The following is a 25,479-nucleotide window of genomic DNA, read 5'->3' as shown; positions in this document are numbered from 1 at the left end:
TGCGCTGCAAGTGTATTGTTTGCGGCAAATATGAACATGGATTGACACGAAAATTTTGTAATTACTGTGTTGCACAGTCAACATATAGGCTATGGCTTTTTGACTAGGTTTAAAGGTACAGAGCACTTTTAGATAAACAAGGCAATCATAATGGTCTCCTCTGTGTCTCTCCATATCATCGTATGCTGTGTATGCTCTTCTGTGTCATCCACACCACAAGGATGCGCTGTTTCTAAATGTGTTTAGCTTTGATTTGATATGGAAACAGACACTTGAGGCACCGATGAAAAAGAGCATTTTGTTGAATGGAGAGAAAGTCGTGACAAATTTTGTATTTTTAAAGCGTTGACAAAGGAATTATTGAATAAAGTTTTCGTATAACCCAGATTGCACATCTGATGGCAGATGGAGTATTCTGACGACGACTTTCATACCTTTTATGGAACTTGAAACTGCTATTTACTTGGCAGTCTATGGGACAGTCCCAAGCCTCCCGGTTTTCATCCAAAATATCTTAAATTGTGTTCCGAAGACGAACTGAGCTTTTACGGGTTTGGAACGACATGGGGGTAAGAGATTAATGACAAAATTTTCATTTTGGGGTGGAGTATCCTTTTAACCAATTAACAGGTTTTCACCATAGCATTTTAGTTGCCACAGTTATTTTGCCATGGATCTTGAATCGATATGCCCCTCACTTAGAAAATCAGCTTAAAGTACCAACAAACCTACTTGGCTCAAATAAAAGGATGCCAAGTGATTTTGTTACTGTCAGTACTAGTAGTGTTACTACCTGTTACCAGTGCAAGAAATTAAAATTAAAAAACTCTAAAACTGAGCATTATCCTACCTTTATTCTGTTTGCCCCCTTACTAAGAACAGAAATGGTTCCCTATAAGACTCAATAAGTACTGTAGGGTAAAGCACATTTGTTTTAGCTGGAGCCTGAGGCAAGGTGCCACAGAGGACAAAGAGAGAGTCGCACTCATCATTCCTTCCATGTCGCAACTGCACCTTAGGGGCACTTATCACCTAGAGAACAATGGGAAGACACAGCGAATAACCAATCCGCAAAGTGTAAACCAGAAGCAGGAAACACAGACAAGCAACTCTAAGATGATGTGGGATCTTTTTTCAGGTGCATTACACCTGTAAGGTGCAATCTCTATGACTGATTTAATGGCACGCTCTCAGTCTCACCCACTTGCTCAACATGGCCGGCCTCTGCTGCGCGTCCCATTACTGACACCATGCCTGGAAGACCTGCCGTCCTCAGTCAGCTGCACAGGGGATAACGTTTCAGTCTCTTAATGCTCCTAACAAGCATGTTCCCCTTGCAACAGTGTGTCAATACCCGTCCACAAAGTCACCCCTCCAGAGTCTCCTTCCACTAGGAAACACATCAAGCGCACACACTTATCCACAGCACCATTTTCATTTCTTCTTGGAAACAGGATATAGTGAGATATCACTTGGCACAACATACTCATTCCCAATGGCCCAACAACGGGTTGTCATCAGCCACTGGTAGGGAAACACTGACGACGCAAATCAGTCAGGTTTATACTTACACATCATATCCCAGAGAAGACAACAAGGCTTAATCAAGGCTTCCCAGCAGCAGGTGATATAAACACAGGCCTGATTGTGTTTTAACAACTTCCATCCAAAGAGGAAGAACTACAGTGTCAGTTTCAGACAGAATCTGCTTTGCTGGAACGCTTGTACATGTAGGTAATTAAATGGTAATGAAGACTGGTGACTTCACAGACGTCATTAACCCTTCTCATTTAAATAAATAACAAGTTCAACACAGTCTCATCCGAACGAGAAGGAACACGTAATTCATTCATATCAACCATTTAGTTTGAGAAAAACCCCACAGCCAAGATTGTTGACAAACTAGCAGGGAGACAAACCATCTAATCTATCTTTTAAGTCATTCCCAGACAGATATCTTAGTCGGCAGATACTAATAGGGATTAAAGTGTATTGGCTGTTTGAATCCAGGCCTCAAGTGGTTAATTATAACTCACTGGATATTGTCTCCTCAAATCCCACATGAAGCAGCCAAAATGAAGCTTCGGACCTTTTTTATGTCTGCATTGAGTCTCTAGAGACGTGAATAACACTTTTCCATTTACACTGGATTGCAGCCAATCCATCAGAGATGACGGATACGCAGAAGACAAGCCACACTGTTGTTGCAATCGCATACTGGGTCTCATCGAGTCCATTTTGAGTGCCTAATGGAAGCCATCACATTACTATCAAATTGAAAAAAATTGAAAAATAGAATCCTACATTTCACACATTTGCAAGCAACAGGTCTGGACTGGTTTCCCATGAAAATCAAACACTAAAATGTGTTTGTAGTTGATGATGGCTGTTAGTTAAGGATAATCTGTGTCCCTACATGACCGTGCTCATCTACATTAATGTACTGGCTTGCTTTTAATTTCATTGCGCATAATGAACCCTATATTATATGTTTTTAAAAGGCTGATATATACTTTAGGCAACCAACAACAAACCACTAGCCAAAGTAACAACTATCATCGTTTAATGCATACAAGTTACTGTGACTTTCAAGACAGTCAGTGTATGACTAAAAGCGGTCTAATATACCTTCATTCTGCAGTCATCTTGTGTCTAAACACCTTGTTTACAAGGTTACAGACAGACTCTATTAACAGTTTAAATGGATTACCAGGTTACTGATTGCGTACACATCTAAATCTCTAATTCCTGATACAAATCTAGTGTATTGTCTGAATATTTTTCTAACTGACACCTATCAACCATTTTCATCCATCAACAAACCACTAACAAGGAGAAAAAAAAGGATCAAATAAAATAAAAGATCTAAATACTGTTATTTGTTTATACACATAAGAGGCCTATATAAAAGGCTTTCATTTGTTGACACTATATATGAGTCTCTTAATTCCATTTTCTTTAAATGTGCAAATGCTGACATGTTTTGGTCTGTGCGAGTGGTTTATTCAGACTGAGAGCTTGCTGCAATATTGTCATGCATATCCAATGTATTACTCACAATGAATTACTTCCATCAATGCCAATCCACTGCCATTTAGTTATTAAGATAAACTACCAATTCACAAAGATAACACGAACGATTAATTCCAGCTAATGGTGCTTTTCGTGGAGAGGGAAAATGGCTTGCGTTACCTTGTGTTTTATGTTGCAATGGCAGCAGACCGTCCACAGGTACTTAAGGGTCCTCCACAGGAGGATGATGAAGAGACCCCCGAAGAACGTCACCATGGACGAGGCGAGGAAAGCCCACCACATGCGCTGACCATTGTTATCACAGGGTACGTCTGGCGAGAAAGGGATGATCAGGTCCATCTTCGATATAGAGATAGAAGAGTCCGGGTTTTTATTCAGATTGATATTATTACTCATTCTAGAGCTGCTGCCATAGGATCCGTTGCCTTCTGCCACAACTAGCATCGAGATGAAGCTTTGGAGAGCTCCTGCCTGCGCCCCCAACCCCAGCCATCAGCCATATTGCTTCAAATATCCCTCTCCTTACTTCTCTGTTTTTCTATCCACGTCCGCTCAGTGTGATTAATATTTCTGAGCGAGAAATGCAGCGGCTTGGAGAGCGTGAGGAGAGACCGCGCGTCCGTTGGCGTTACCCTCAGCGCGAGACATTTAAATCCGCATTAATGACGACTTCATGTTTTCATTCTGAAGGGTTTTCCTCGTCTTTTTCCATATCTTCGGAATAAAACGGAGTCTAAAACTGAGATTCGCGCGGTCTGTGTTGTTATCAGTCAGAAAGTACGAGGATTGGTGAGAGAAACGCGGACGAACGGCTGTCTTCGAGCTCTCTGTCGTCCATCCAGTGACAGGGTCGCCTCAGCGGTGTCTGATCGATATGTCTCTCATAAACGCCAACTTAATCGATGTCTCCAAATTTATTCTGCTGGGAACCGAGCCTCTCTTTGTAGTCTTGCGAGGCTCGGTGGAAGAACCCGTTCAAATATCGGCGTTTCGGCGATTATCCCGCTCTCAATGACATGTCGCTATCCCCGTTCACTTTCCACAGCTGATCCAGGCAGAGTCCGTCAGATCTGCTCCACAGACTGCTGGGGAGATTTACAGGTAGAGGGGCGGAGCCAAACCCTTATAATAAAGATTTTTTTCCCCCCTAATTATTATTAAACGCATCAACATTAGCGAGCATCTTCATAAATATATATTTTAAAAAGGGGGGAAAAAACAACCACACAGATTAATAATATTTTTCCAATTTTTGATTTGTTTAAGAGACTGTATTGAAGAGATAATAAAGTGGGCTTAGATATTCTGTATTTAAGCAATGGGAAACTTCTAATCTGTTGTAAAGAAATGTAACTTGGCGAATTTCATTTTATAAATATTGATGATAAAACAAATAAAGGTTGGGCTTCATTATCATTATTATTTGTAGTAGTATTGTGTGGATACTTATAAGACAGATGACAAGATACACTGTGCCTGTGCTTGACAGGCTATGAAATGAAGCCCTAAAATAAGTCATTTTCAAAGTATAAACATAGATAAACCCCAATGATGTGTAAAAGAGATTTACTGACATCTGTGATTTTTATGGTTATGATTTACGGTCCGAGAGATGCTGTTGCTTAACCAAAATAGCAGCTGAAACAGAATCTTTGTAGATGGGTGTCAGCCGGTGTACTGCATGCTGGCCTATAGTCGTATCAACAGATCATGTCACTCCAAAATATTCCACTGTCTTTTATTTATGCATGCATTTGCTTAGTTGTAACTGTGCATGTATATAAATTGACCATCTAAAATTATAAAATAATATTTGGTTCAGTTACATCTTTTGTAGTTTTTGGCTTTTAAGAATTGTCTGTTGGCTTTACTCTAGTATCTATTGGATCTGATGTATAATGAAGTGTTTTCCAACAAACGATTAGGCATTCATTTGTCTAACGGTGTGCTTGTGGATAATGTAAGCATGTAAATGTCACAGAGTTTATCTTGCTGCTGCCAACAGTCATCAATGAGGACAAATTAAACAGATCTAGTGGTAGTCATGTCATCAACTGCATTGGCCTCTACAGTTCCTGTATCTTCTAAATGGGTGATTTCTTTCAGTGATATACTAAACATGTTTTTTTTAGGTGTCTTTGCAAATTACTGTGTATTTTGAATTTTACTTCCCAAATGGAAGTGCAAGGGTAAGTGCAATAAATAAAATAAAGTTGCACATTTAGTTTATATATATATATATATATATATATATATATATATATATATATATATATATATATAATATTAATCCAAACATATAAACAAATGTGCATTTATTCAGATTTCCATTTTGCTTTCACCATTGAGCAGCAAATAAATGTTCAAACTGTATCTGTTACTTCTCCTCCTACTGGACAACAGCAGAAGTGCAAGTTTAGTGAGAAAACACTGCGCTTGTTGATTTGACATTTGCACCTGGAGCAACATGGAAAGGGTTTCTCAATAGCTCCAGTTTCAGGGTTACACTAAGACAGGACAGACCCTGAGTCTTACCCAACAGACATGTGACAGAAATGAATACTACTACCTTTAAAAAACAAACTAGCAAATAGTTTATTTCTCTCTATATGTCCCTATGTGTGCATATTGTGTTGGCAACACATTCCATCCTTCTCTTTAGCTGAAACTATATATTCTTGTATCATGTGAGGGGGTCTTTTAGTGGTTTTCCATCTCATCACAGATAGCCGTCTGTCCCAGTAGGCCACCAGATGGTAGGGTCTGGATCTTGCAGACCCGGCTTCAGTGGTGTTATTTATGGAGGGCAATAGGATCCACGACTGGACATCTTCCTGGAAAACGTGCCCAGCTGTCAGCTTAGAGGGCTAAAGACCCGGTTCCTGCAAGAGCTGCATCAAAGAACAGCATAGCTCACAGATGCAAAGCTTAGTTACACAGACATCCACAGGAACTTTATTTCAATGCTGGAAGAGAAGAGCGCACTTTTATTATGCTGAGGCCGAAACATTTTTCATGGTTGACCACTCAGTGCTCAAGTTCAGAAGAGCTGTCAGCAGCTGTCTTGAAACAGATACGCCAGCAGGAGACTCGACCCTTTCTAAAAGAAGAGGAAGGGGACTTGAAGGACGTGTTGCTTTCGGGGTGAAGCCTAAGAATGCCGCAAAGGGCTTCCCGTGGCTGAGAGAGGAAGCTCAGGACAAGAAATCAGCATGAGCCAAATGAGGATGCGCTTGGGGGAGGAGCTTAACTTCTCATGACTGAACTGTGATAATCAGCGCCGGCATGGCCGAGGGCATCTTCAGTGCTACACACCACACTAATCCTTTACTAAGGAAATGTACTGTCGTACAGCCAGTGACCTCTCTGTCAGGAGAATGTTTGCTAGGGCTTACCTGATGACTCCTCTTTCTTGTTTGAAGGGGAAGTGAAAACAAGAAGGAATGTGTGGCCAGAAGCACACTATTATTCAATGCCTGTTTAAAGCAGCATATTATGATAATTAAGTCTTTGGCTACAGTTTTAAAGCTAGTTTCACAAACGATTAATGTGCAAGTGGCAACCTTTGCTGCTAATATGTAAATTTGTGAATTAATTACATGCGTTTTATTATATTATCATTATAGTACACACTTGAAATTTTGAATGCTAATGGACAGTTCAGATCAAATGATTTAAACTGGTAAGATTTAAAATAATAGTTCACAAAAAAAAAAAAAATTGTTTTCATACTCGACACTTTTTTCCCCATGGAACTCAAGACTTTTTAATATATATATTATGTGACACTTTACAATAAAAAGTCTGTCAGTTTGTCAATATTAGTTAATGCATTAGATAACCGGAGCTAAAAATTACCAAGTATATTATGCCATTTATTAAATTAGGTTCATGTTAAATTAACATATGTTTGTTCATAGTACATTATTTACACCCACAATTATTTACATGCACTTATAAGTCTGTACATGTTTATATCTACATCCGCTTATATCGAAATCTATCTGACTGTATCAATATCTGTCTATACCTACATCTATCCATCTATCTATTGTCTACATCCGTCTGTCCAATCTCTCTCTATAATCTTTTATCTATCATCCATCTGTCTGTCAGATGGATATAGACAGATAGATACACAAAGGTAGATACAGACATGGATTTTGTCTATATCTACCTTTGTGTATCTTTCTATACCTACATCCAACTGCCTGTCTGTCTACTGCTACAGTCTCTGTCTATCTTTCTATACTAGAACTGTAATAATTCAGAAATACATGCAGTTAAAGCTACACAGCCTTCACCAGTGCTTTTCAGTGCCATCAAGGCAAGTTCAAATGATACTTCAGGAATCGGTCAGCTGATGGTCTGATTAAACAACTTTCTTTGACAAGAAGTTTTTGCAAAAAATAAGAAAATGTCACATCCCGTCAGGTTTAACAGCCTCATCACATCCACCCCAAACAGCAGTTTGACAGCCATACAGACGCAGCTATTGTCTGAGAGCTCACCTTAGTTCCAGTAATTAACACCACATCTTCCTCATGGTTAGACACAGTGCATCAGCTTTAAGGAGGAGCAACAAATAAGACAGCTCCACACTCAATTACAGCAGGTGTCAATCTGCCGTAGATGCAACCGGCGCTGCGGAAGCAGCTGTATGACACCCTTAATATGATGGAGATCTCAGCCCGCAGCTGGCGCAGCACAATGAATACACCCATCAATCAAACACACACCATCGTGATTCGTTTAATGACATTGTGAGATACAGAAAATGACTTATTCTCGCATTAATGACGTTTTCATACAAATCACATTCTTTTAGAAAAAAAGAAATCCCAGTGGAAACAGTACCTGTGTTTTAATCATTCTAAATACTCAGTGGTGATGAATCCCTTGTGAAAAACCATATGTTAGCTATTCAGAATAATAGTTAGGCGTTAGATTCACTTTAAAAAAAAAAAATTCTATTCTCAACCCAATGGACTGATATCTTACTGTGAAAAAAAAAAAGCAATAGGAAATCCCTTTTTATGCAGTGTTTCTCTTTTTTTCTTTAAAAGGCAGTTAATGAAATGTATGGAGCTGGAGCTGGAGTGATACACATGAATATTATTTTACGGTAAAAATTATAGTACCTATTTCCATTCTACTGGAAACCTACAAACAGTCATTTGTTTAGGGTTCAGAACACTGAAAGTGCAAAACAGAAAAACGAAAGAAAATAACGTGTTTTTGGCACAACATTAATGGGGCTACTGGTCTGCATGAGACATAACATGCCTCTTGTATAATAACAATAAAAAATAATAATTAAATAGCAATGAAAAACCACTAACATTTAAACAGATTTAAGAAAACCATTTCAGGTTTACCCGGCAACTTTTCTTTTCATGATGTGTTTTTTTTTTTTTTTGGTTTTGTTTTGTTTTTAGTGTGTAGTACATATATAAGTGACTGACAAACGTACAAAAACAGAAACGTGCATTCGCTCTCTCTCTCGCACGCACACATACATGCTAATATTTGCTAAGACGTGACACTCCGTCACACTCCCCTAGGACTATAGCCTAGTAAAAATACAGTAAATATATTTCTATATATTTTGATGAAATTGCATACATACGCATACATGTGCGCCTGTACTTCAGTTCGTATGCACAAGTACAAGTGTTACGTGGGATTTTCTCTTTAAATATAAGCTCTGCTATGAGAATGCTTCGAGATCTCATAGTACACAGTGGTCTGTCTAGCCCTGGAGTGCAGTCTGAGAAGTTTTACTGTTTAAATACCAGGCTTTCACCTCATGCCATTGTCATACGCTCAGTAGATCTCCAAAGGCACTTCCATTTGGCCCGTAGAAACCGCTTAGCTGCTGTCTGTCTCGGATCCATAGATAAGCACTACGATTCAAAGCAATGTTCACTGACATCTACAGAACAAACTTGGCCACAAATGACTCTTAAACCACGAGACGAGGATTCAGTCCTTGAGCTGATATGTCAGACGTAGGAGGGTGTGTCACGCATACCGTTTTGGTGCAGGGCTGCTTGTATGGGGGACTTCACATTCAGGCAGACGTTAAACAATTCACTGACTGATTGCTTTGTAAACGAGTATCTTAAATGCAGCATTGCTAAAACTTTACCTGTCCATCAGGAAGACCAAAGGAAATGAACAAATACTTCAGTGCTATCGTCCTGCATTTGCACACACACACACACACACACACACACACACACCTGTATACACTCATACATACATATACAAATAAAAGTTACAATTAATAACGAAATAAAAACGAATAGACGAAAAAAGAATCGCTATCTTAACGTGACGCTCATAATGTTAGTGTACCTCTGCGTGTGTTGTGTATAAAGTCTAGTGTTTGTAAGTCTCTGAGCCCTACGGAGAGCCCAACGGCGTCCACAGAACTTTGCTCTGTTCCTGATCCACAATAGTCACGATCTGAGTGCAAATGTAAGGGAAGGTGCCTCCTTGAACGATACCTGTAAGGAAACATCAAACAACAGCGAGTCAAGCTTTCATGAATCGAACGTTCAAAAGAACAGCATGGATTTGAAACAGAAACCTTTTGTTACATTATAAATGCCTTTAATGTTAAATAAAAGTTTGAATTTCTGTCTTTAAATCTTACTGTTCCCATATGGCCATTTATAAAGTTATAAAATAAACACAATAAATGTACTTTAATTGCAATTTACTATATGAAATGAGTAAAATGATCCTATTTGGTGAAAATAAATAAATCCATCTTTGCTTCACAACATGCTATTTTGAAACCGATTTGTAGCAAACCTGTGAAAAATTTGCTATACTCCTGCTCTATCTTCTGTGCAATCTCAAACTGCTCCTTGGAATGTTTTTGTGAGACTTTATCCCGCAGATAAACTGGATCCTTCTGCTCTCTACACAAGCAAACAGAAGCAGTTATTCATCCTTCACACATAATGACATTACAAGATTAAACATGCACAATGGCATTGTTCTTCTGAGACAAACGTGGTTCAAGCGGCAACATTTTGGAGGGGTGCATAATAATAAAACGCTTGTAAAATGAAGACATCAGCTGTTAAATACTAAAACTGAGTAAAAGTGTGCAGCTCCCTTGAGACAGATTCCTGCAGGGCAAAACAGCTGAACATCTATGTACACACTCGGCTATGACAGGTGTTGTCTGTGTCAGTACGTATAAAGTAAAGAAAAGTCAAACAAAATAAAATAAAAATAAATGAAATAAAATTTTCACTAGATTTTGCATTTTAGATTTTTTTCTAGATTTTATTTTTTTTTTTAATTTGTTTTTTTTATATTTATTTTTGAATGTTTTTTATTGCATGTAAGCATGTAGTTAAAAATTTAAGCAAATAATATGTAAAGATTTCCTATATTAAATTTAATTGGACTATTAAATAAAAATTAATAGTATAATATATATATATATATATATATATATATATATATATATATATATATATATATATATATATATACAAACATACATACATACACAATTTATTTTTCTTAATACATAGAAACTGTCACAGAGACTTCAGACTTCAATTTATTAAAATCATAGTAATAATCAATTGTTGCTTTATTTTGTATATTTAAATATGAAGATACCAGCCAGCCCTGGTGGTATGTGTATGTGAGTATTCATAGAAACCTTTCTGAGTTTCGAGAAACGCAAGTGCCTTTTAAGTCATTGTACATGACATGATGTCATGATCCTGAGTGCTAAGAGCAGTACTGATTAACTTTGCCTTTATATTAAGTAGGTGCTAGTCAGCAGGTCAAAGACGACCTGCATTAATCCCCATAGTGATCGAGTGCAGGCTTGATTTTCTAATCCTTCTGGGAAATAACCAATTTAAAAACCTCTGTTGGGACAACTCCACACGGAAGCGCTGAAAAGCCCTAAAGGCACGGTTATGCAGCGCTATCAGGAGAATAAAGCTGGGATTTATTGTCCTTTTAAGTCTCACACCCCAGAGAGCTATCAGTACAGTATGCAGTGAACCCGGGATATGCATATTAATGGTCTACAGTCAGCTTTAATTTTCCTCGTCTGATAAACTGGGCAGGGGATCTCGCAAAGCAGCCTTCAGCGGACAACCTTGAGCGAGAGCGAAGGAGAGAGACACAGACAGAAAGACTGAAGCGGCTTCCTACGCTGTCATATATCTTGTCCTATATCTGTGGAACGTTGTGGTTAAATTGAGCCAAGATATTCATCCATTTAACAGCAGTTCTTCCAAGTCAAATGCAGCCTACACAGTAAAACTGCTTTCCACTTCCCAAATGTCTTCAGGGCCCTGAGGGAGCGCACAGGAACTTCTTGGCGTACAAATGTGCCAGGAGGGCCTTAAAGAGAGTGTGTGTGTTTTTGGATGGGTCCCACAAGGACACCCGAGAGCTCAGCTGGCTCTCAAACTCCCTGCAATATTCGAGAAGTAAGTGTGAAGAGGGATGTGGACACTTACTTTATCTGCTTTGCGTTTTTGTAGCGAATGAAAATGACGATTGGGTAAATGTGAACGCTGTGAAGCCGTTCGATAGCGTGAGGTGCAATGTCAAGCAAACAGTGACAGTCCTACGAGAGAGAACGACACAGCACAGAACAGGTCTGAGTCATGTTACACATATACAGCATGAGCGACTGCAAACAGAGAAACAAGAGCTCACTGACAGCACATCAACAAACAGGAACCTCAGCTCTTGAGATCTATCTAATTAAAAGATTTAACAGATTTGAGCTTATTATTAAGGGCTATATTGTCTAAATTTAAAATCATAAAGAATTAGACTAAGATGCGATCAGCAGAGGTGTGGAAAAACCTTGTCTGTGGTCTCCTTGATGGAGGCAACAGTAGTCACATCAAAATGGCCACTCCTCCGTTTGTAGTCAATGAAGAGAAAGTCTTTCACCCCGCGTTCGATGGCCTGCTGGGAAGCCTTCATCACCTCTGGATGAGCAGAACAAACAAAGGTCAGCACACTCATATTCAGCAGCATCATTAGGCTGAACCAGCAAAAACTAATATACAATTTAACAGCCCTTTATGAATTTCAATACTAACAGATTCAAATAAAACGGCTGCTTGTACACCAAGTACATTTCAATTAAGTGAACAAAGTTTTTTTTTTTTTTTTTTTCAAACAACCATTCAATTTAAAAAAAAAGTTAAAGGGGTCATATGATGCTTTTTTTTTAAGATCATTATCTTGTGTATTTGGTGTAACAGAATATGCTGACATGCTTTAATGTTCAAAAAACACATTATTTTTCAAATACCGTACATTATTGTAGGTTCTCTATGCTCCGCCTCTCTCCTAAAAGAGTCGATTTTTTTACAAAGTCCCTCCTTTTGACAAGCGCAGTATGCTATTTTCTTTTCAGTTTTCATTTTACTTTTAGGTTTAATTCAGTAAATTCCATTTAGCTTTAGTTTATTTTTAAACTGGAACTTTACCCAGGAACTAGGGACTTTGGGCTGGTACTTGGTGTGTTTCCACTGTAGGAACCAGGATCTAAATAAAGCTCCAGGCAAAAAAAATGCCCCTCAGAAAGTCCCTGCTCGCGAAGTAGTACTTTTTCAAAGGTCGGAACTTTCGGGGGCGGGACTTGGGCGCTGAGCATGCTGATTGGTTGAGTTCACGCAGCATTGTGATTTCAACCACCATTTAATCTGATAATTTTCAAAATATTACTGTTATTGTGTCATAAAACGTAGTTTTAAAAGTACTTCAGGCGAGAATGTAGTTGTTTAAAACTCAAATCTGCGGTTTATTTATAAAGATAGCGCCTTTTTAAAAATGTGTTTTGCCGATTTCGGAGACTATCAGCTCCACGCGATCAGCGGGAGCTCAGTGATCATATCCGCCTAGAGCAGGCTCAACTCGGCTAGTCCTTCTGACATTTGCCGCTGGCTCTGATGTCTCCTTAGTGGTTAAACATAAATTATAATTCATTTTGGGTAAATCTAACAGGTAATCTTTGGTCCTTATTCATTTTATCTATATGTTAAAATGAAAATAAAAAGAGGCAATTGATATAATATTTCCTTTCATTGTAATGTAGGCTGTATACATACACCTTTCCCTGAACTAAGTACATTTCTGCGGCTATTATTATGTTTAAATGAAAACGAAAGGAGGCAGTGGTATTTGATATTCTATTTCGTCTTATTGTAAATATACAGTGAGGAAGATTGAAGTAGCCATGGCGAGCTGACTGATGTTATCAAGTACGCAGCTATTTGCAGAATTACCGGACTTGCGTCGTCCAGTCCACGAGAGATCTCACTCTCAAGCCGAACTCGCAAAGTCTGAACTACCGAGGATGCAAGTCCAAAATTTGCATAGTTTGTATTGAGAAACGCGCGTAGACCTACGTCACCAGACTATTTGCCTAATCTTCACGGTACTTTAGACCGCAGTGGAAACGCAGAAAACAACAGGTCTGGGGGGAAAATAGTTCCTGGGGAAAAAAGTTCCTGGTACAATTGTTCTGGGTAATTTTGGTGGAAACACGGCATAACTGTGCTGTCTAATATGGAAAATACTAAGAAAACTGCAAAATTCGCTCACAGTTAATGTATAGATTATCTTTGTAGTTGTAGTAAACAGCAACAATTAATTAGCCAACTAAAATGCCTAAAATATCTTCAATAAGTTGCTTTCATTCTCTGGAAAATATTTTGAGAGTGATGTCAGTCAGATATTATTAGAACTCACAACCAGTACTGATAAATCTCAATGCCATAAGTTAACCATACACTAGGATTACAAAAATCATTTCAACAGAGATCACACTTAGCTGCACTTAAAAACTAGTGGACATTTACCAAGCACACATCTGCTGAATTTCTCGGGAGATTCCTTGACCAGCATGTCTTTAACCGGATCCACCAGCGGGCCGAGGATCAGCACCGGTCTGGGAGACGTGCAGTCAATCTTCTGCACTCTCTGATAGGCCAGACTCACAAAATCTGACCACACCCAAAAACAACAAACCAGGGTCAACATCAGTCTTATCAAAATGCTAATTCCACCAGCACTGCATTATGAGATACTGGAGAGTCTCACCATCTAAGAATGGAATAGAGTCTGTGCTGATCGCGTCCAAGGCTACAGCATCTTTCCCATCTTTGGAGCTGCTCCGCTTGTGCTTGGGTTTCCTGCGGAAGAAGGATCTGCGTGCGGCAGCGGAGAGGGTCTTACTGGAGCCCGCCTCGTCCTTCAGTTCAGTCATACTGTGTCTGCGGTAGAACTCCTGATCCATCCTACAGCAGAACATGAGTCCAGGTCACACAACTGCAGTCGTCTGTATAGTATGTTTCATACTGTTACCTCCTATTATTCGCTTCATTTAAAAACCAGTCAAAACCTATGTATACACACATTTTTGTGTTTGAGGTGAGCTTATGCATTATTATTCCGAACATATGAATTCATTGCATTAAGTTAATTCTAACTAGTGGTTGAATGAATCAGAAAATATAAATCTAGTATGTAGCTAAAAGGCTATAGAGTTATACATTTATACCACATATTGTATCTACTCAAGATTGCTGAAATTAAACACTATTTTTAAACATTACAACATATTCACATAATACTCATATAAAATTATATAATAATAACAACATTAAAAAAAGTTTCAGCCAAGTGGGAATGGTTTGCATCTGGGGAAAAAAAAAAAAAAAAAAAGTGGCCAAATATCAGCCAATATTGATACACTACCATTCAAAAGTTTTGGGTCAAAACTTATTTTTATTTTATTTTTTTTATTAAAAAAGGGTGTTTCTTATATCCACCATTCATTTGTATTATTTGTATATTTAAATACAAGCACTAATATTTTAAAATAAAATTATAATTTACAGTTTTCCATTTTAATATATTTAAAATAAAATGTATTCCTGTGATGCAAAGCTGAATTTTCAGCATTATTACACCAGTCTTCAAAGTCACATGCTCCTTCAGAAATCATGCTAATAAGCAGTTTTTCTGCTCAATAAAAAATTATTGTTAATATTAGATGAAAATAGTTAAGCTGTGTAATAAAGCATGGAAAGTGTTGAAGTTTGAAGAACAGCATTTATTGAAACTTTTGTATGTCTTTACTGTCAAAAAATAATACAAATATAAATTTAAATAAAAGTATTAATAATATGATGCTTTTTAAAGATTGTGTCTTGTGAGGGTGGGACTCACATATATTTGCTAGGGATCTGCCCTCTTTGAATTTTTTGTGCATTTTCGTCAAGTTGCCAGGCCATCCAGGTGCCGAAGTTGCCATTTGGTAGTGTGTCATCCACATACAGGATGTCGTCTTTCTTAAAAGAGAGGTCGAGCTCAGTCTCAGCCACTCGGTCATAAAGTGCTCTGGAATAGAAAGAGGACATGAATAATTCAACAAGTGACAGCACAATACATGGGGAAAGGCTGCAGTGTCTGCAAGAACGAGGTAATTCGAGACAAATGAAAAGAGTGCAGAAGACAAAGAAAAATAAAGGAAGGAAAGAACGAATGAAAAATTCAGGAAGAGGCCCGGGACAGAGTCGATCCCTCATTCCTGGGCTTTTAGTGGCCACCCATAACTCCTCATCCCTGCTCATTCATGACATGCGGATTGACGGAGATTATTTACTGCCTGTGACATCATGGGAGAGCAGGCATAAAAAGCGCCTGCAACAGCTGCGGGCCACAGAATTTCATTTGCAAAGACAAACACGGCTATTTCTGAACAGCCCTCTTCCATTATTCTTTTTCCACAATGCATCTCTGTCTCCAACTGTCTAATTACCACAGCCACTATTATAGAACACAAATTATGGAGATTCGGTGATACAATCTTCACCGCCAGATGCAATATCTCACCCTCCATCTTAAACATAATTAAAGAGATTAAAAGATTCCCATTGCAGCAGTTTTCTCACATATCTATATTTAGAGCAGCACACACAAGGCCCAAACACTGGCATTTGGTTCTAGGGAAGCGGTAAGTGGCCATGAATGGTGATGTATGTGGATGCAGATGAGATCATGCTGTACCTGATATAGAATCCATCTCCAGGAGTGTCCTTCACCTGGTTGAACTCATCCAGACGATGCTGGACTCTGAATGTCACTGTTTCTGCAGGCTTCAGCATTTCCAGATACGCCTCCTCAACAGTCTTATTCTTCATACTAACCGTGCCATACTGGACGAGCAAAGAATGACAGAAAGGGTGCAATCATGTTAAGTTTAAATTTCCAATCTCTTATGGCAAAAAAACTTTTACACTTCAAACTTCAAGAAGTTTGTAGCTTCTATACCACATTGAATGAATTACACTGGGAATAACCATTTTAACACTGGTTACAAAAATACATTTTAAGGGTTCCTGATCGATTTCCATTCCATATCCAATAAAACTTGTAGCGTAACACAATGACTTGAAGCAAATAGGTGCTGTTGCCATGGCTGACACAAGTCTGAATACATCCATGCCAGGAATGGGATATTACCAATTTCACACCATGCTTCAGAAAGCAAAAAAAAAGTGATCAATAAAAAACATTGTTAGGATTTCATACTGACATCTGAATAAGAGTAGAACGAAACAGGCAGTGGATGAGGCTGCATGGACCCTAGCAAATAAGAGCAAGACAGGAAGGAGTCCTAAAACCAAGTGAGCAATAGGTTTTTTTTTTTTTTTTTTTTTGCACTTTTGGTTTGAATGTCTCAAAGTTAATAGGTTTTTTGGTTAAATGCCTGAAATAAGGTCTCAAGAAGTTTTTTATCCTACAACATAAAATATTTGGTCAGTTATTTTCAGGTCAGTGAAAGGCATAAAACACTCAAAAAAAGGAAGTACAATAATTATTTTGTGTCTTACAGAGAACAGATGTGTTGCACCATTTCTGTTCACAGTAGTTTCCTAAAAGCACTACACAGAAAGAGCAGTAGCTCCATTTACCTCAAGTATCATGTCCCCAGGCACAAGACCATCCACTCCTCTGGCAGGACTGTCCTCTTCCAGCCTCTCCACAAAGATCCCCTGCAGGTTTCCTCCACACAGCTGAATACCCAGCTCCCCCTGAGTCTTCCTCACCGTTACCAAGTGAGGCTCTGGAACTTTCTTGGAACTCTCAGAAGACATTCTGACATTCAAGAGCAGAAACAGGCTGGTCACCCAAAGTCATGGACTTTGTGTTGTTTGAGCAAGGCTTTACTAAAGGTAAGCTGTTTATGTTTATGCTTCCTTTGAGAAGAGCTACAAATTTTTTTAGCCGAACTGTAAAGCATTGCACATATCCTTCCAAAAGAAGGCATTCCAAAGAATGTTTGGCAACAAGCTCAGTGTAAAAATGGTGAGAATGTGGAATAAGCATGATGCTGATTATAAATATACCTATTAGTTATTCAAAATAACAAACACCTTTCTAGTGACATGTGCAAGACTTCTCCAATCATTTATTTATCACAATTGACTGGAAATGCATTCATATCTACCTCCAATTTTGAGTTTCTTCTCAAAAATCTAATCAACAATCAGTGGATAAAATCAAGTGCCCACCATATATTTTCATTCTTTCTCGAAAATCTGTTTAATTTAGATTTTCATCACAATATAGAAGAAAAAAAATGTCGCCGTTTCCTAAAATAGTGAATCCACTTAACTGTATGTATTTGTGCAGTACCTGATGAAGCTGTTGGGACTGGTGGTGGGTGTCGTCTGCTTGGAGGATGGGGTGAGCGTGCCTTCATCCTGTTCACTCAGGGTGTCTATGGTGGAGTGGTTATCTGGGGTGGCGGCTCCACTGCCCTGCGGGGTGGACTGAGTGCTCACTGGCTCCAAGCGGGAACTATCAAACAACACGGCCAAGAATAAACCACCCCCGCTTTGAGATCAAATCAACATTAACCTGGGGTTAATGGGCAGTACCTGGAGCGAGAGTGGTTGCCGAGCTGATACATGTGTGGGTTGTACTGGGCCATGATCGTGATGGTGTCATACTGCTGACCAATGATGAGCCGCGCTTGCTGCTCAGTGGCATTGCGCAGGTTTATCCCATTGTACTGAGGGAAAGAAACAAAAATCAATATTTGCTGTTCAGTTAAATTTTAAAAAATATTACTAAAGTAAAACTGCATAAAATAAAGTAAATAAAATAAATGTCAAATATTTTGTGTGTGTATATATATATATTAATAATTGCATTACAAAATAAAAAAAATCATAAATTATGCATACAATTGAATAAAATTACTTAAAACTGCATATTTGCATAAAATTGCATATAACAGCATAAACAAAGTAGAACAGAAAATAAAGCTGCATCAAATAAATAAAATAAAATAAAATAAAATAGAGTAAAATAAAATTCAAGTAAAATGCATATGTCCTGGGGTGTTATAGTCATCGATTTGAAGCGTGAAATATAGAAACAATGTAGACAGAAACACTATTTAAATATATTGGACTCTTTAAGTGGGGTGTATTTGGTAAACCTTTTTTCATCCTTTTCTCTCAAAGCCCAGTTGTGTTACTGATGTGCTAAAACTAACCTCCAGTAGCTGGTCTCCATACTCCAGCCCAGCCTGGTGTGCTATGCTGCCCCCGGTCACCTTGGAGACAAAGATCCCTCCATTCTCTCCACTCACGATGGAGATGCCGAGAGGCTCCGCCCCTTTGTGCACAATGACATTCCGCGGCTCCTCCAAGTACGGCCTGCCAGAACGATAAATGCGGGTGAGTTTCAAGATCAGAGATAATCAACAGCCGAGACAGAAGTCGGTCTGCAGGGCTTTAACCAGGGTAGATGCTGAAATACTGCGACAGAGGAGAAGCATGCAGGTGGGTGTACAGCAAGAGACATTTACTGAACTGGCAGTTTGGAGGACCTACTGCCGTACAGGCACACAAACAGGGTAGAAAGCGGAGGGAGTGTGCATACAGGACTTCAATAAAAGATCCAGAAGGTTTTACATTTATTCTCCTAGCATAAATATGCATGTATATATACCTGATTTACCACCCAAACAAGTAAAACCATGCTTTAATGTAACAGCTCCAAGTCCAGACAGAACATCAACACTTCACTGACAAGTACACCACATTTCAAAACAGACCTCTGTATTCCTGAGTAAAGAAACTATTAAAGCTGCTGTAAGCGATGGTAACCTCCTTGCTATCATCTACAAGTCAGAAACGGGTTTGATTTCTCAAGACACTTATTTCAGAGATACCTGACATTTTACACGAGGCAATAATTCCTTATAGCAGCTTTAAACTCCCTTTAGCATTTGTGATTGACTGATTGAGGAAAATCTGGATCTTTTCAGGATGAGAGCAGCCAAACTGACATGCAAATCATAAATGTCTCTCCAAAACCTTAAGCACTTAGATACACATTTACTCCAAAAACAGCTAAACCTGCTCTGTACAGATTTAACATTCATGGGGAATCTCTTGCTGAGCAGGTTAATCAAAAAAGTAAATTAGAAGCAGCAGGAAAAATTACCCAATAACACCAATTAAACTCCACTTGAAGGAAAATGTTGAGAGAGATTTATAAACCTGATCCCGTCCATGTAGTCGTATTAAAGGCATAGACTGTTGTATTTACTCACCCTCATGTCGTATTATGTTCGTTCATCCTTAACTCAATGAAAGATATGTTTTATGAAAAGAGAAAATTTCTGTCCCTCCACTGAAAGTCCATTCCACCAAAATGTTCAATCTTCAAAATGTACATAAAGAGATTGTAAAATTTATATGAACAGAATGGTTTAATCAAATTTTTTTTTATAATGAACAGATTCAATTAGGATTTTTTTCCACTTATAAACATTAACCAACACGCATACACCGAGCACATCTTAAATGGTCAACAGAAGCTCAACCGCACTTGAGAACCAATGAGTTTTGTTCTTGCGTGTCGGTTGACACTATGCATGTGCATTGATATTTATCGCTTTGGTAACACTTTAGTTTAGAGACCAATTCTCACTATTAACTAGTTATAGTTAATATACATTTCTAAGGTTTCATTAAAAATATCCTCATTTGTCCGACTCATAATGAACTGCCATTCACAACCCATTTACTTTGTTAACGCAGCATTTCTATGTGGTAAATATATTTCTCGTAGCCAGGGCTGTATGCTAACACAATACAGAGAAGCAGGGATTTCTACAGCCAACCTCTTGGAGCAAACAAGTACGTTTGTCAGGCATTCCCTGTGCGTAACTGGCAGGGAACAAACCTCAAGCTTCTGAGAGAGGAGAACCTAGGCCTAGCAGCCAGAGGGATTCTCAGAAAGGATCTGTTACGGTACAGAGATCTGAAAGATTCAGAGGAGCAAAGAAGAGAGGAGAAAAACAGATTGTGAAAGAGAGAGACACACAAGGGACTCTGGAGGAAGACAAACATGTAGAGAAGAATTATAATAAATACAACTGGATTGAATGAGTGACCTAGTTTACAAAACTCCACTCAAAGTCGATCTGAGTTTTATATGATGGTGCAGATTTAAATAAGTTGAGCGACGGTGACGATATGAACGACTGATCCTTCAACATACATTATTTTATATTCACACACAGTCCAATTATCAGAGTCAGATAAAGGGCTTCTGAGCTGTATGAGGATAAGAGCGAACTGTTGCTTGGCAACCTGATGAAGGGGCTGAGTGCAGCATGAAGGACCCGAGGCAGCGCGAGTGTACCTGTCTTTTCTCCGCTCTCCCGTGGGTACGGGGCTGATGGAGATCCTGGGAAGGGTGGAGATGGAGCTCTGAGACTGGCTGGAGGCGAACGAGGACGTCTCCAGATTGAGAGGAGACAGGGGTGGCGTGATGAGACTGGGACTGCTGCATTCTGAATGAGACAGGGACCCTGATGAACAACACACAGAAACAACAATCAGCATGGATTCTAGACTGACTAGAACACAACAATTTCACAATTTTGACAACAATCCATACAAACCTCTATTTTTATGCATTTGCCATCAAGGCCAATTAGACTCTAAATGTTTACTGCAAGTAATACAGAGCAAAAATGTACTTAAAAATAATGCACAATATGATACATAGTGCATTTACAGACAGACACTACAGTTTCAAAACTTTGGGGTTGGTAGGATTTTTTACATTTAATTAATACAGTAAAGCCATTTATAATAAGATTTTTATTTTAAATACATGCTTTCAATTTCTTTCAAGCAGCAATTATTAGAATAATAGAATGCCTTCTGAAGGATAGTGATAGTGAAAATTCTTCTTCTTTGATTCACAGGAATAAAATACATTTTAAAATGTATTCAAATAAAAAGCAGTTATTTTAAAATGTAATAATATTTCACAATATTACTTTTAACTGTGTTTTGGTCAAATACGTGCAGCCTTGGTGAGCATAAGAGACTTCTTTCAAAACCATAAAAAAGAAATTAAATGAAAGAATTTAACAAAGTACCGACCCCACACTTTTGAATGATCAGGAAAAGGGCAGGGACATTTCCTGAATGCCAATTTTGCTACTGAAGTTTAAATCAGAAATGCTACTGAAAGACCTCAGTCTTCACACTCTCATACTCACAAGTCATGAAACAAGAAATAAGTGCAAAATTAGCTAAAACATTAAAATCATCAAGATTTCCACAATGCTGACATTTGCTCATTTTAATTGACCAACAAAATAAATCACTAAAACATCATGAATATGCATTATTATTGATCAGTTCTAGTACAAAAGGAAACTTTGGGAAAAAGAACAGCTCATTTCCACTACTTTATATATATATATGAAGCTGAAACTAAATGGAGACTTAAACTGTAAGTATGAACCACTATTAATTATGAAAGAAAACCTCTTTGCCTCAGGTTATTTATTCAGGCTTCCAATATTTCAGTGTACACAAATGTCAGACTTGTTTGTGCAAAATGTTCTCTACTTGACATATCTTACTTGATTTAGCTTAGTCTGACATTTGAATTGCCTTTCCTGTACCGTATTGCTGCATCTGGTGGTTATTTAATTTTACATCCTGCAGTATGGAAGACAACACTGGATTAAAAATACATTTCAGAAAGCCTTAAAAAACTAAATAACTTGACTAAACCTAACCATATAGAAGTGAAGTGACAATGTAGCATCCTACTTGAAATGTTTATTGCAGTATGATGCCTGCAGTCTATACTACTGTACATGTTATGTAGAAAGGGGTGTTCATTTTCCAAGATGATTTCAGATCTGATGGATTCATGAGAGCAGGCTCACCTCTTTCTGAGCCCAGCATTGAGCGAGGATAGCGCGGCGTGGAGGGAATCTTGATCCTCTCAGTGCGATACTGCAAATGATTTGATGAACCCAGGCAACAAAAAGGAGAAGGTGAGGAGAAACACACATTATTTAAGCTCAATAGTTACAGCAAGATGGAAAAAAAGATGATGTATATGATTAAAAACAGAGACTGACCGAGTCTAGCGCTGGACGGCAGGGAGTTGGTGCCGTGTGAGGCCCGGCTGCTCTGGGACGAGTCAGAGTAATCTGTGGGGCGTTTCTGGCTCAGGTCCAGACTCAGATGCCCTTGATGCTGAGGACTGAGATGGAGAGAAGAAAACACTCATAATGGGGTGAAGGAACCATTCTTAATAAATAATTATCCTGTTTATGACCTACAACGGCTACTTGTACTTAGCACAACATAATAAAATGTTTGGGGATATTACTGTAAACTGCAGTTACTCACACATGTAGGATGAATTTGTTCTGCATTAAAGTGATCCCTTCAAGGGTCAAAAATTAACGGGCTTGGGGCAAAAATGCCACTAAAATGAACAAACATTACCCAAACTTCAAGATTAGGGGCAAAAAAAGCCTCTGCACAAACATATTAAGACTGTCGCAATTACAGTTAAACGTAAATATTAATTTTTAAAAAAGTGCTAACTGCAGAAATGTGTTTATATTTGCTCATGCTGCATCAAAGATTTCCTTTGCATTTTTTTTTTTTTGCAGTGTTGTGCATTATAATCATTTGGAAAAGGCACAAAGTTTGTATTGCGCACATGAATGCAGTGGCCAAACAAAAGCATTTAGGTTTTGTTTTTCAAGCTATTAAAATAACCAATGTAAAGTCTTGAATTTCTAATGCATAAAATGCAATAAAATAACTCATAAATGTTTCTTAAATTTGTCTGTGTTGCATAGAAGAATATGACATGCTATTTCTTTAAAAATAAAAACTTTTTTTGTTTTGTATCAATATTGATAATCATTATTACAATATCAAGAGAAACAATCAATAACGATTTGTCATAATATTGCAGTTCTGCTGGGTTTTATCAGCTATAATTTATACACTTTTTATATGCATTTATATTATGCAATTGTCATGTAAATCCATGCATACCACTTTTGATGATTTCATTGGTCTATATTCTGATTGATTGAAGTTGCTTAAATTTAAGTTTCAGACATAAGACTGATACATTTAATAAAGTAAAAGATTTAATATTGCCCCTTACAAATATTGCCATATTTGATGGCGATACAGTCTTCAGTGGAAGTCCAGTAGATGTGTTATTGTGTGTGTAAGTGTTGGTTATCTCGGTGGGAACTCTGGTACCTGGGGTGTGTGTGCTGCTGACTGATCTGGTTGGTGACAGTAGGGCAGTTGTTAGTGTGAACTCTGTGACTGCGCACCATGTAAACGGGATTCTTCATAATGGCCGTTACCGCAGAGCAGGGGGCCAGTCCTCGATGTGCTGAGTCTGAAGTTGAAACACAACCACATAATAACCAATAAAACACTTCAATGAGAAACAAACATTCCCCTTTAACTGCCCGCTGCGCTCACATCTTTCATTTCTGCCTCTATTTGTCACAAATAGAGCATAGAGTATGGCTTGAAACGTAGAAAAAATTAAGGAGTATTTTTATATATATATATATTATATATATATATATATATATATATATATATATATATATATATATATATATATATATATATATATATATATATATATATATAAATAAATATGGAACAGGCGCTCAATTTTACTCGCACCCACTTTTTATGATAAATCAACATTGGACAAAAGTTAAATTTAAAGTATCTTATATTTCCCATAACAAATGACATGCCAATTTTGCTTTGTTATTTAAAAAAAAAAACTACATGGGGCACCAAGTGCACCGCACTGATGTCACGCTTTGGCTTTTGCTTGTGTTCAGAATCGAGTTCCACCGGTAAAGCCAGCTGCTCTGGGCGACAGATGAGCAGACGGTGGGGAAGCTCGGAAGGCAGCCATCCCGGCCAAAGCTTGAATACTCAAATCAAGTAAAAATAGACCTCATTATCACACAATCCCCATGTGAACTATAGTCACATGACAGAGGCATCAAGCTGAACCCACAGTGGTTTGTCCTGTTTCTGCAAAAATCTACTGTCCTGAAATTGTGCTTTATGTCTTTACATGAGAAAATAAAATGCAAATATGTCATTTCATTAAATGGGAACTAACCAATAAGAATAGCCTTATGCTGCAGGAAAGAGATAAATGCATAAAGCCGAGCCCTGCATTTTCATCCTTCCTAAGCAATAGCATGAACATTCAAAGATGAAAATTATAAACGGGTTTCATTCGGTAAATCAACAAGCTCGTTGAACCATATTCTACACGATTATCATAAATGAGCAATTCAATTATTCAGGACTGAGTTCACCATAAAATTAAGTAAAACATTAATTTTGTAGGCCGCCTTGATCGGAATAAAGATGAACTGTGCTCTGCAGAGCAAATGCAGACAGGGGGAGAGTAGGAAGAGTGTTGTTAAAGAGATGCATTGAAATGCACCATGGGCGACTCGGGCTCTGATTAGGGCGGCTGTAACTCACTGGGAGGCAGGGTTCCATTATAGGCTGTAGGCACAAAACCCACGCTGTGTCTGTGAGGTCGATTAGGAGAGGAACGCAGCATCTCTCTCTGCTCCACAGAGTCACCATCATTTGAATAACTCTGCCAAACACACACACACACACACAATTAGATAACGCAGCATACAGTTCTATAGAAAGTTAGAATGAATGTTTCTACGCATAATAGAATATCCTAAAAAAAATAACTAGTTGAATGATTTTTCGTTCTTCAAATGATATACAAAATATTAATGTATTTGCTCTGAAATGATTAAAAATTTTCATTTTGAGCAATGTATCAAGTCAATTTGAAATTATAAACAAAGTACAGGAAAAAAATATAAAATAAATAAAATGTTCAAACAACTCACGTCACAATGATTGTTACAAATAACAATGATATAACATTGTATTTACACTACCGCACAAAAGCTGATTTTTTTTTATAGACAATTTCATTCAGCAAAGACGTAGTAAATAGATCAAAGTTGACAGTAAT

At 38.1% G+C, this 25,479-nt stretch overlaps 2 protein-coding genes across 27 annotated transcripts in view; both read right to left on the bottom strand.

Annotated features, from left to right (window-relative positions):
• The window catches only part of LOC109101175 (calcium-activated potassium channel subunit alpha-1-like), a 214,843-nt gene extending 210,716 nt beyond the window's left edge, over nucleotides 1-4,127 (bottom strand). For 11 of the 22 annotated variants that reach the window (XM_042736497.1, XM_042736501.1, XM_042736502.1 and 8 more), the window contains exon 1: nucleotides 3,193-4,125. In XM_042736497.1, coding sequence (XP_042592431.1) covers nucleotides 3,193-3,477 — 285 coding nt within the window. In that variant the 5' untranslated portion in view covers nucleotides 3,478-4,125. Of the gene's footprint in view, nucleotides 1-3,192 lie in introns of all 22 variants that reach the window. The other 11 variants (XM_042736486.1, XM_042736492.1, XM_042736491.1 and 8 more) reach the window with 3 other exon arrangements.
• Nucleotides 4,128-7,769: 3,642 nt separating this feature from the next.
• The window catches only part of LOC109082943 (disks large homolog 5-like), a 60,937-nt gene continuing 43,227 nt past the window's right edge, over nucleotides 7,770-25,479 (bottom strand). For 3 of the 5 annotated variants that reach the window (XM_042736481.1, XM_042736484.1, XM_042736482.1), the window contains exons 17-34: nucleotides 24,960-25,080; nucleotides 23,685-23,829; nucleotides 22,532-22,656; nucleotides 22,334-22,423; nucleotides 20,782-20,950; nucleotides 20,320-20,397; nucleotides 18,620-18,782; nucleotides 17,997-18,130; nucleotides 17,752-17,916; nucleotides 17,028-17,211; nucleotides 16,120-16,268; nucleotides 15,280-15,450; nucleotides 14,149-14,345; nucleotides 13,908-14,051; nucleotides 11,899-12,026; nucleotides 11,544-11,653; nucleotides 9,856-9,965; nucleotides 7,770-9,545 (exon numbers count right to left, since the gene is read on the bottom strand). In XM_042736481.1, coding sequence (XP_042592415.1) covers nucleotides 9,442-9,545; nucleotides 9,856-9,965; nucleotides 11,544-11,653; nucleotides 11,899-12,026; nucleotides 13,908-14,051; nucleotides 14,149-14,345; nucleotides 15,280-15,450; nucleotides 16,120-16,268; nucleotides 17,028-17,211; nucleotides 17,752-17,916; nucleotides 17,997-18,130; nucleotides 18,620-18,782; nucleotides 20,320-20,397; nucleotides 20,782-20,950; nucleotides 22,334-22,423; nucleotides 22,532-22,656; nucleotides 23,685-23,829; nucleotides 24,960-25,080 — 2,487 coding nt within the window. In that variant the 3' untranslated portion in view covers nucleotides 7,770-9,441. The remainder of the gene's footprint in view (nucleotides 9,546-9,855; nucleotides 9,966-11,543; nucleotides 11,654-11,898; nucleotides 12,027-13,907; nucleotides 14,052-14,148; nucleotides 14,346-15,279; nucleotides 15,451-16,119; nucleotides 16,269-17,027; nucleotides 17,212-17,751; nucleotides 17,917-17,996; nucleotides 18,131-18,619; nucleotides 18,783-20,319; nucleotides 20,398-20,781; nucleotides 20,951-22,333; nucleotides 22,424-22,531; nucleotides 22,657-23,684; nucleotides 23,830-24,959; nucleotides 25,081-25,479) is intronic. The other 2 variants (XR_006156244.1, XM_042736485.1) reach the window with 2 other exon arrangements.

The sequence above is a fragment of the Cyprinus carpio genome, chromosome B13 (assembly GCF_018340385.1).
Source record: "Cyprinus carpio isolate SPL01 chromosome B13, ASM1834038v1, whole genome shotgun sequence".
In the NCBI taxonomy this organism is placed as follows: Eukaryota; Metazoa; Chordata; class Actinopteri; order Cypriniformes; family Cyprinidae; genus Cyprinus; species Cyprinus carpio.
The sequence above is the reverse complement of the archived record's forward strand: the minus strand, read 5'-3'. Positions and strand labels throughout refer to the sequence as shown.